This window comes from Phodopus roborovskii, unplaced genomic scaffold, assembly GCF_943737965.1.
Source record: "Phodopus roborovskii unplaced genomic scaffold, PHOROB, whole genome shotgun sequence".
NCBI classification, from domain to species: Eukaryota; Metazoa; Chordata; class Mammalia; order Rodentia; family Cricetidae; genus Phodopus; species Phodopus roborovskii.
Genome location: NW_026126645.1, coordinates 490304 through 501720, shown reverse-complemented (window position 1 = coordinate 501720; position 11417 = coordinate 490304). Strand labels below are relative to the sequence as shown.

Sequence of the window (11417 nt, the reverse complement as noted above, 5' to 3'; positions counted from 1 at the left end):
ACAAATGTTTGTCATTTCCTTTTTAACATGTGGTGCTGTTCTGTTGGGAGCAGACAATTGGCCTCTCCTCTTACCTGCCAGGGCAGAGTGAAGACAGGAGGCTTCTGTCTTCACTGGGAGGCTGGCCTGGCCCTTCACGACACCATCAACTGCAGAGTCCCTTTTCCAGGGTACTGATCAAGTCTGATCAATCTACAATCACTAAGTATGTGGCAGGCTTGGCTGTCTTGATAACCCTGTGGGGGTGGTGTCCCCACATTTCTGGTCTCCAAGAGTCACATGCCCGGGGAAGTGACAGCCTTTAAGGACTGGCCTACAGCAGATGGACACATTGGCCCAGGGCTTCCTATAGGCTTGTCACCTCTGAGAGGGGACAAGTTTCTCTTCTTGCATCTTATAACCACAAGCCAGTTACAATTTTCCACCTTCCTGGCCCCTGGATACATCCTCACCCCTAGGTTCTAAGGACATCATCCAGGCAGCAGAGCTCCGTGTACAATCTCCTGGGATAGTATCAGGCCAAGGAAGGTGGCCTTGTCCCCAAAGGTCCCAACTTGAATCTGTCCCTGTCACCTGTGTCAAGGCCATGGTTACACTGACATTTTCCTGGGCTGGGATACCAGGAAGGAAGAACCATCCAGGCTCTTCCTTACTAAGAGGCCTCCTCCCCCAGGAAGTTACATGGGGCCCACAGCCAAAGTGACCATGACACAGAGAAGCCTCAGGTGCCCTTTGGACCCAAGTCTAAGGGTGATTTGTATGAAGAAAGTCACCATGGCTTTGGTAAGCCTATGGCCAGAGGCAGGGGCTCCCAATCACTACAGGTTCCTGAGGTAGTTGATGGGGACCATCTGGGGAAAAGCAAGCCAGGGAGGGCTCCCCCTTGAGGCCAGTCTCCTAGAAGCAAATTATACCCCCGCCCTGGGTGAAGAGAGGACATTCTAACCTGCTCCAAAGACTAGATTATATACCGCTGTCCCCTCCTCAAGAGTAGCTCAGGCCTGACGACCTGTCATGGATCCCAGGAATTCATATAAAGGTAAAGGGATCATTTCCAGGGTTGTTCTCTGACCACCACACAAAGAGTTCGTTCACTTGGGCCTGACAGTCACCCAAAGATGTGCTAAGAAAGAGAAAGGAAGAAATAGCCCCTAAATAGGTACTTAAGGCTCTCTGCCCACCCCCACATACAGGACAGTCATAGACCTCAACTGCTAAGTTACCCTGTTTTCCCAGATTCTAACTCAAAAGCATGATTTCCCCCTTTTTATTTCGTGTGTGTGTGTGTGTGTGTGTGTGTGTGTGTGTGTGTGTGAGAGAGAGAGAGAGAGAGAGAGAGAGAGAGAGTTCAGAGACCACATCCTCCATTGCTCTGCAACTTCTTTGATGTAGGGTCTCTCACCAAACCCAGCAAGCCCCAGGGGGTCCTGTTTCTGCCTCCCACTAAGCACGAGGTGCAGCGCCACCCAAACCTAGGCAGCTTTCTACCCACAGGCTTCTGTCCAGCTCCTGTTTAGTCTTTGGGAACTGACCAAAACCCTGAGCATGCTGTGCTTCCGTCTCTCTAGTCCCTTCCCCATTACAGCCACTCAGCTGTTTACACAATTCCACTGCCAACCCTAACTCAACCCTAACCCTCTCTGCAGCTGCCGAGTTACAGCTTGCCTGTCCTGTGTGCTTTTTTCTCCCAAATTCTAATAAAAATGGTCTTTGAAGCATCCTTCTGAGTCCGATTCAAAATTCTTTTATCAAAGAAACTGACCATGAGAAAGGGAGCCAACCAACTTCCTGGTAATGTGTGTCTTGTTCATTTTTTTTTTTTTTTTTTTTTTTTTTTGTTCAAGACCCTGGATAGTACAGGCGACTCCAGAGTCCCCTTCTGTGCCTCAGTGCCATCAGCTGTGATGTGAGGATGGCATCAGTTGAAGGTCCAGCCCAAACATCTCTGGAGAAGTATGGCCTCATCTGCCTCATCCGCCTCGTGTGGGCTCACAGGAAGCCATGGAGAGTCCCACTGGTGTGGACGAGGCTGTGCCTTGAACCTGGAGTCCTGGCTGAACATTCCATGTGCCACCCACAGATCCTGGCCATGCCTCCAACGGCGTCTAGCCAGACAGTCAATCTGAGGGGACTTGGCACTTCTGGCAGTCTTTCATGTCCTCAGAGTAGTTCTCAATTTGGATGGTCATGATGTGGAAATTGAACTTCCCCTGGAGGCGGTCCCTAGCCACCTTCAGCACAGCCTGGGGGTCAGCATTCTGAGCTGGGAAGAGAGAAACATGGGGTATTGACTAGGAGACAAGAAATGCCACCGGCTATCCTGTACCAGGCAAGCCCGAGAGCAAGAAAAACCTTACAGCTAGTGAAAGACCTAAAAAGTAATGTTAATGATGGACTAACCTAGAAACCAATATCTGTTCCTTGGAATGTGCTAGCTTCCTCTCACAAGGCCCTGAGATAAGAAGAATTCACACTGCCCCTCCTTTCCTGTGAGTCAACAGGTGGTAAATAGGGTCAAGAGATAGCTGTAACTCTGGTTTGCCCAGACAAGATTAATTAGCACACCTGAGGCCCTAAGGTCTGCTGACCCTAATAGCAGACCATCCAGCCTCCAAGGGTCACGTACTCAATGGACAGAGGGTCCCACCCCCTCCCTAAGCTTGTGGGTTTGCCTTTAAAAACACCTGGGCCCAGGGGAGGGGGCTTCTCCCTAGCCTGCGTGCTGGAGGAGCAAACGTTTCCTGTTCATTAAAGCGTCTTGCGTTTTACAGCAACTGGACTGGACATTGAGTTCTTGGGGTATCGACCGAACCTGGAAGACTCCTCATTCTGAGGGTCTTACACTAGAATCTGTCTCTCCCATCTACTCACCCCCTTGCCCCTGTACAAGTGATCAGACCACCCCAAGCAAAACCTGTTGTCTTCATCCATAAATGCAGTGGGAAGGATCAGAGGGCATTTCAATGTTCAGCACATGGCCAGAGCTTGGCAAACCCTCAGGAATGGCCTCAGGTCTCTGGCCACTTCTCTTTACCATAACTCACCGATAGCTATGTGGACAGACAGCATCGGCTGGGCCACTGTCAGCGCCCAGATGTGCAGGCTATGCAAGGTTTCCACCCCATCCACAGACAGCAGGAGATTCTTCACAGCTGTGAAGTCCACACCTTTGGGAGTCCCTGGGGGCAGCAAGCACAACGGTAAAGGACCCTACCCTCTCACCCCACCCCATTCCTCCAGGGCCATCTACTTAGAGGGTCTTCTTGGCCAGCAGGTTCCGTTCCGTATGGTTCCCATCCCTCATCAACTAGAATGATCTCACGAATCTGTCTATTGCGTGAGTCTGTTGTGCTCACAGCTATACATATGGTCAATGTCTATTTGTTTTACACAGTCTTGCTATGTTCCCCCAAATTCTGCTGGGATTACAAGTATGGCCCCACCAGGCCTTTTGAGGATAGCTTTGAAGCTAAATATTCCTGCCAAGCCCGGGCTAGCACCCCACTCTCTTCCAACTGTTCCTGACCCTCCAGAAAGCCATGGCTTGGGCCTAAGTCCCAAGGCCTAAAGTGTGAGACAGGTCTGTGGATTACAGGTAGTTCCAGACACCATTCACCAGCTACAGAAGGAACAGAGTGTAGGACCTGAGACCTGTGGTAAAGGACTAAGCTGGTGTGGATTCACTCAGCAACTATGGTGGTGCACATCTTCACTTCCAACATTTGGGAGTCTGAGCTGCATATAGAGACCTGTCTCAAACAACAAGGGATTAAAGATCTGGCTCAAAGATTAAGAGCATTGGCTGCTCTTCCAGAGGTCCTGAGTTCAATTCCCAGCACCCACAAGGTGGCTCACAACCATCTGTAATGAGATCTGGTGACCTCTTCTGGCCTGCAGGCAGAACACTGTATACATAATAAATCTTTAAAAAAAAAAAAGGAAACAAAACAGTGTGTTAACAAAAATAAAAACAAAAACAAACAAAAAAAGCAAGAGGGGATTAGAGAGCCAGCTGGGAGCACTTGCTCTCTTCCAGAGGATCAAGGTTTAGTTCCCAGCACCCTTTGATCCTACGAAGGCAGAGGCAGACAGTTTTCTGTGCTTTTGGTGCAGTCTGGTCTACATAGTGAGAACTTGGAGAACTTGTCTCAAAAATAAAATTAAGAAGAGTTCCTAGGTGTGGTGGTGCATGCTTTTAACTCCACACTTAGGAGGCAAGACTTTGAGGTCAAACTGGTCGGTCAAGTTCCAGGCCAGTCAAGGCTACAAAAAGAGACCCTACTTTAAGCCCCGCCCCTTCCCCCAAACAAAAAACAAAAACAACCCAAACACTGGAACCAAATCCCTATCTTCCTGGGGAAAGTCACCTGATGACTAGGGGTGGGGGTGGAGCTCCAGGTGTTACCAAGGCCGCCCAGCCACGTGACCAGCCAGGGTCAACACACACCCTCAATGCAAGGGAGGCGGCAGCCCTGGGCCTAGGGGGAGGGCAAGCACTGGCTGGGACCTGTGGAGGAACTGGCATATCTGATCAACTCAGAGCTCTGAAGAACCGGGCTTGCACCCTAGTGCAGTGGTCCTCTCCAAACATCCACAGGTAGATTAGACTTTGTGAACTACAGGCTGAGAGACCCCCAAAGTCTGGCTGGGGAGATATTCAGCTGCTAACCATGTTAGAGGCCTGTTAGATACCCCAGAATTCACTAAACATGCATGCAGGGTAGTACACACTTGTAATCCCAGACAGGGAAGGCAGAGATGGGCAGATGCCTTGGGCCAGCCAGCTTAGGCTACTTAGAGAGTCCCAGATCTGGGAAGATCTGGGCTCAATGGGTAAAGTGAAGACCCAGCACCCACGAGAAAAACAAAAAGACTACTGTCCTTTCCAGTAACCCTGAAGTTGGGTGGGGATGGAGGACAAGCAGTCCCTGGTGGCTTTTGTGGCCAGCCAGCTTAAGAAACTAGACAGCTCTAAGTTCAGTAAGAGATCTTTTTTAACCCCTGATTTCTACTTCCTTCCTTCCTTCCTTTGAAACAGGGTTGCTCTGATTTTGGAGGCTGTCCTGGAACTTGCTTTTGTAGACCAGACTGGTCTCGAACTCAAGAGATCTGCCTGCCTCTGCATCCTGAGTGCTGGGATTAAAGGCATGCCCTACCACCGCCCGGCTTCAGTAAGAGATCTTAATTAATAAGTTATTAAAAAAATAAATAAGGGCTAGCTGGGTGGTGGCAGCACATATATGATGTCTTTAATGCCAGCAGATTTCTGTGAGTTCAAGGCTAGCCTGGTCTACAGAGCTAGTTCCAAGACAGCCAGGGTTATACCTAGAGACCCTGTCTCAAAACAAAACAAAAATTAGGGTGATGGTTGAGTGGTGGTGGCACACGCCTTTAATCACAGCATTTGGAGGCAGAGGCAGGTGGATCTTTGTGAGTTTAAGGACAGCCTGGTCTACAGATTGAGTTCCAGGACAGCCAGAGCTATTGAGACAGAAACCCTGTCTCAAAAAAAAAAAAAAAAAAAAGCAAAACATTAGGGTGAAGGAGACACCTCACTATCAACCTTGAGTTTCTACAGGAAACATGAACATAGACATCTTCATACACCCCCACCCCAAAAGCCCTAGTTACCTTCCATGAGAACCAAGATCACATCTCTTAGGATGGTTAACGTTGTGCCCAAGACCAACATGGAGAAGAGGAAAGTGCAGATGGGGTCCACGTACTTATACTCAGGCTGCAGGAAAAGACAGACATGGGGCTCAGCAGCATCCATCCACTTCGGTCTACGCTTTTCCCTTCTATCAGTTCAGTATCAGGGAGGGTCTCTCTTTTCAGGGTGAGCAAAGGACTTGCCCTGGCTTTGTCTTTTCCAATTTTCTATTCTATTCTCCATCCAGATGACCTCAGGACACATACATCTCTTCCTAAAGAGCTGAGACACCGACGGGGCTAATAAAGCTTATCGGTATTTGATTCACCACTCCCATTTTATAGGGGAAACTGAGATTCCATGGGACCAAGCAATTCATTCATCACACAAAGTCAGCCACACTCGTGGCTCATTTTACATCCCACTGCCTCTGTGTGACAGGCAATGCCTGGGCCTCAGCAACACAGTCATGGGCTTAAATCTTGTTTATGTGAAACTGTACAAGTAACAGAACCTTTCTGAATGGCATAAAGCACAATTGCCTACCTCTCAGGCTTGCTGTAGAAGTAAAAGGTGCCAACACTTGGTCAGTATTAAATAAACATTCCTTCCCTTTTTCTACCCTCTTATCCCAAGCTAGAGGGGGCCTAGCACGGGGACTAAAGCCCTGTGCAGAGGAGCCCCAGGTACGTACCACCTCCCTCTCTGTGCCCAGCTCTGACCTTGAAGTATATAATGTAGGCAGCCACCAGGACACCCAAACTCTGCAGAAGGTCCCCAATCACATGGATGAAAGCTGCTCGGACACTGGGGTTCTCCTGCTGCTCTTGGCTGTCTTCACGGCTTTGCTCACCATGGCTGTGCCCCTGTCCATGGCTGTGCCCCTGTCCATGGCTGTGCCCATGCCCATGGCTGTGCCCATGTCCAGACTGATGAAGGACCAGCCCCATTCTATGGAAACAGACAAAGCTCAACGAGGACGCAAAGGTTTCAAGTCAGCCAGGCACAGTCTACCCCATTCTATGGAAACAGACAAGGCTCAATGAGGTAGCAAAGGTTAAGTCAGCCAGGCACAGTCTACCCATTAGGGCTGGCCTCCCTGAGGGTGAAATTCTGAAGTCCCCAGCACACGGTGACCCTCTTGGGACCAGGAATCTAGCTCTACAACCTTGGCTCACAGCCACAGGGCAAAGAGCTCTGCCCACAATGGAAGGCTGACTAGGCACAATACCCCAGGGTGGAATTTCAGAGCAAGGGGGCACTGATTCATCTGGTTCATCATCCCATCATGTCACAGGAAGGGAACCTAAGACAAATGAGCAAAGGGGACACAAGGCCCGAACCTATGTTCTCTCTACCCAGCCCCCTCTTTTACTAAGACCAGTTTCAGCCATGCCAACCTGACTTGGCCTTTGGTCCAGCATGAGCCAGATGCATCCCCTTTGCTGTGGACATGTAATATGGGGGGGGGGTCGCGTTGAGATGGCGGGGGTGTGTATCTATAACCTCCCATGTCCTTGGCAGGACCCATGCATACCAGGTACCAGAGTTCAGGCCGTGAGTGAGATTCTGTGCTGGAAGGAAAGCATGGGCTCCTTTCCCTGGGAGCTGACAGGTTTGCAATATGGGGAGGTAGGGGTCAATTACAGGGAATTGGGCCACACTCACATGATGTTCACAGCCACGGCGCAGCCGGACGTGATCAGCATGGTATCCCCTTTGATCTCATAGTCTCCAGAAATCAGGCGCTGCACAGCCAGGTACACCAGTACCCCAGTCACCACCCAGATGGACAGCACAGACACCAAGGCTCCAAGGATCTCTAGATAAGAGCCCAACAACAAGAACAACCTTAGCCTGGGCCCTAAGGGAGCAAGGCCTACTCCTCCCTCCATGTTAGCCCCTCCCTGCAGTAAAGTCAGAGCCTGGGTGTCTTTGGCGTTTGCTGAAGACATGCCTCTTCCTGCAACTCATATATGAGAACTCATATTTAGAAAGTCATCCAACTCAACCCTGTTTGCTTTATGTGGAAAGAAACTGACACATATATGTATATGTGTGTATTCTAGCCAGCCTGATGGGCACCTCTATCTCTAATCCTACAGTGTGAGCTGCTAAGACAAGAGGGCTGCCGGAGTTGATAAGCTCCCTTTTCTTGTGGTCTCATTATATAAATCAGGCTAGCCTTGAACTCGGAGAGGTTCACCTGCCTCTACCTCCCTTGTGTTGGGATTAAGAGCATATGCCTAATTTCCCCATCCAAATAAAGGTGGGGTCACTACCGGCTTTAATTAAGGTAACAGGAGAGGGCCCAAACTCCCCCGAGCAGGGGCTATAGTGCAGCCAGCAGTGCTAACTGCCAGCCACCTCCAGCTCCTTGTTTTGTGACTGACAAACGGAGGCTGAGGACACTGAGCCACCTCTCCCTAGAGGACAGTGAGGACAGTACCACCAGGAAGGGAACTAACAGCTTCAGGGAGTGTTTACTTCCCTATCCCAAAGCTGACCCACAGTGACAGGCAAGGCTTTTGTCATTAGTTCTGAGCCACTACTTCTCCATTAACAAGTAGCTCCCAGATAACTGGCACCAAGTCTGTCCCATCAGATTGGGAGTTCCCAGGGGGCAGAGGCCAAGACAGACAACTCCCTTCTCCACAGAAGCTGTTTTTTTGGCTTAACTCCTGGCATTCCTGTAATGGATGGCACAGGCCTTAATTCCAGTCCTTGGGAGGCTGTAACTGTATCTGAATTACACAGTGAATCAAGACCCTGTAAAACAAAACAAAAAACAAAAATCCCCCAAAACTAGCTGGGTGTGATGCACCTGAAATTCCAGGACTTGGGAGGTGGAGACATGATGAGGGATTTCAAGGGCAGCCTTGGTTGGTTGCTTAGTACATTCAAGGCCAGCCTAGACTACTAGAAATGCTAAAAACCCTATCTATCCTAATGGGTGTTTGCTTTCTTGATCACCCCATTGGTGGCCCACAAGGATCCTTACCAGCTCGTTGCCAGCCAAAATTCATGGTTTTGGTGGCCGGTCGGGAAGACACCCAGAGGGAGAAGAGGCTAATGAGCATGCTGGCAAAATCGGTGAGCAGGTGGGCTGCATCAGTCATAATGGCCAGGCTGTGTGCCAGGTACCCACCTACAAAAGTGAGAGCCAGGGGTGAAGTTCCCCCAAAGAGTTAACCCCGCCCCCAACCCTGCACAGCAGGGAGACCAAAGCCTAGGAAGACAGTGGGCTCAAGGTCTCTGCACCAATCAGTTGTACAATGTGAGCACATGACCGCCACAATGAGCCTCGATTTCTCCACTAAGGAGTTGACATTTTCTTACAGAGTTGAGTGTGCAAATCAAGTTCAGGCAGTGGCAGCCCACGCCTTTAAATCCCAGCACTTGGGACAAGCAGACCTCTGAGTTTGAGGCCAGCCTGGTCTACAAGTTCCAGGACAGGCAGGACTACAGAGAAATCCTGCCTTGAAAAAGAGGGAGAAAGAAGATCAAGTTCAGTTTGAGCTAGGAAATCGAAGCAGGAGCTCAGTAAGTGCTCTTATTTTTATTTTTAACTTATGTGCGTGTGTTTTGCCTACACGTATGGATGTACACCATATGCCTGGTGCCCACAGAAGCCACAAGAGGACATCTGATCCCCTGGGACTAGAGTAACAGGTAATTGTCAGCCACCTTGTACACCTTGTAGGTGCTGGAAATCAAGTCCAGGCTCTCTGCAAGAACAATCAGTGTTTGTTCTTAACTGCAGAGCCAAGACTGCAACCAACGTACAGACTTAAAAACATTTGCCCAGTGGTGGTGATAGCACTTAGGAACCAGAGGCAGGCAGATCTACAACAGCCATAGATATACAGAAAAGCCCAGTCTCAAAAAGCCAATAAACAAGTAAACATTGATGGGTGTGGTGTCACACACCCTTTAATCCCATCACTCTAGGAGCAGAGTTCCAGGCTAGCCAAGGCTGCTTAGTGAGACCCTACCCCCCCCCCAAAGAAACTAGCCAATAAAACACGGATAGTCATTAAGGGCCAGCAGCATTAATGGGAGCATTCAACCTATCAAAGCACCAACTTCACTTAACTCACACACACACATGGCCTTACCAATGATTTCTCCGATCATGAACACCAGGCAGATGGCAGAGGCCACATAGAGCTTGCGCCGGGCCTTCTGCCTCTTGGAGTCAAGGTGACTAGTGGAATCCTTCTGGGCATGGCAATAATGGTTGCTCTGGACAGCCAGCTCAACAGCAGGCAGGTCCACAGGAGGGGTCCAAGCAGCTTCACTTTTCCACAGCGATCCTAAAAATGACCTGGAGGTGGGAGGAAGGAAAGAAAATGCTCAGCTGGGAGGTGGGAGCATGGAGCCAGTCTCTGGGAGCAATGCTGGCCCTGTGTTTCCAAAGCAAGTTAAGCACTGTGCCGGTAGGTGGTCAGAGGTAAGAAGCCAATGTTACAGGGGGATGCTGGGGAAGTGAGTCTTGGAATCTTGTTCTAAACTGTTCCCTCCTCCTCTGTTCCCAGGCCTAGAGGAGAGTCTTTGGGAACTAGCCAAAGGGCAGGCCGTCCAGTGGAGCGCAGAGAAAGAGCAGAGTTCTGGCTCAAGAGTGTGCAGCATGGAACATAGCGCAGCGCACCCGCACCCGAGGGCAGAGGGCCTCCCCACCTCAAGGCTGCTAGGGATCAAAGGGCTGGAGTGAAGGCGGGGTTAAAAGGCACCCGACTGTGTCCCACTGGAGCGCAGGCAGCGTTCAGAATCTGTGTGCTTGGCCAGTTGAGACAGGTGATCCCCAGGGCTACGAGGCCACAGCCAATTTCCTCTTTCCCTTGCCTCAACCCATCCCTCTGGCGGGATCCCAGGTTCAAGCCCCCGGCCGGACCAACCACAACCAAGATGACCAAAGAGGAGGTGCGTGTGATGCAGCCCAGATTCCCGCCCCTCGGGGCTTGAACTTACCGGGCTCCGCTTGTGCTCTCAAGCAGGTTCTGCTTGTCTAAGGACGGCATGCCGCCTCCCGCCGTGCGTCCTCGAAGTTGCGCGCCAGACGATGTCAGCGCGCACTCACCTTCCGCTTGAGTCTCGCCGCTGCGCCCCGCGCCCGCCCGCTTTATCCCCGGCCCTCGCCCCGTGTGAAGCCGCCCGCCGCGCGTCGTGTGCAAAAGCCCGCGGGGAGGGGGTAGGGTAACCGGCTGCAAAAGGAATCGCGGCTCTGCCCCCAGCACTGATCCCCTGCGTCCCTGAGCCTTAAGGAGCCAGAGACCCGATACCGAAAGCTTCAGGAGCAAAGCACTTGCTCAGAGTTGCTCAAAGTTGCTAAATTAGGACTGGGTGACCAAAACATCCACTCTTACGGGCATCTCATAGATAACTCTTGGGGTCTGGGTTTCTAGAAAATCCGCCGGGTGGTTGCTTACGCCTTTAACCCCAGCACTCCCGAGAGGTGGCAGAGGCAAGCGGATCTCTGTGAGTTCGAGGCCAGCCTTGTCTACATAGTAACTTTCAGGACTGCTAGGGCTTTGGTATATAGAGAAAAACCTGTCTCGAAAAAGCCAAAGAGACAGACAGGGAGAGAGAAAAATGTTGCCTAAGGGCAGGGAGTGACTACTGGCAGAGCGAAAGGGGACTCCTAAGGCTAGGGTCGGACTTCCAGCTAGGAAAAGGGACTTCCAGGAAACTTGATCCATTACTTTTCTAGGGAGTGACACTCACTCCCTAGAGTGTGGGCTGGGGTGCCCTTGACCTTTGGCTA

At 50.7% G+C, this 11417-nt stretch overlaps 1 protein-coding gene across 1 annotated transcript; it reads right to left on the bottom strand.

Moving 5' to 3' along the window:
* Positions 1-2012: 2012 nt before the first annotated feature.
* Positions 2013-10009, bottom strand: Slc30a2 (solute carrier family 30 member 2). The gene is made up of 7 exons (XM_051173721.1): positions 9772-10009; positions 8655-8801; positions 7322-7475; positions 6376-6604; positions 5632-5737; positions 3045-3179; positions 2013-2263 (listed from the first exon to the last, which is right to left on the bottom strand). The coding sequence occupies exons 1-7, from the start codon at positions 9788-9790 to the stop codon at positions 2118-2120; spliced, it is 936 nt and encodes a 311-aa protein (XP_051029678.1). The 5' UTR covers positions 9791-10009; the 3' UTR covers positions 2013-2117.
* Between the last annotated feature and the right edge of the window lie 1408 nt (positions 10010-11417).

What these genes read in the sequence shown, in the direction of transcription:
- Slc30a2 (XM_051173721.1), bottom strand. An exon ending in GCCGTGGCTGTGAACATCAT is followed by an intron (nt 6,605 to 7,321) that starts GTGAGTGTGGCC and finishes CTGTTTCCATAG; the next exon opens with AATGGGGCTGGTCCTTCATC. An exon ending in CCTACATTATATACTTCAAG is followed by an intron (nt 5,738 to 6,375) that starts GTCAGAGCTGGG and finishes CTTTTCCTGCAG; the next exon opens with CCTGAGTATAAGTACGTGGA.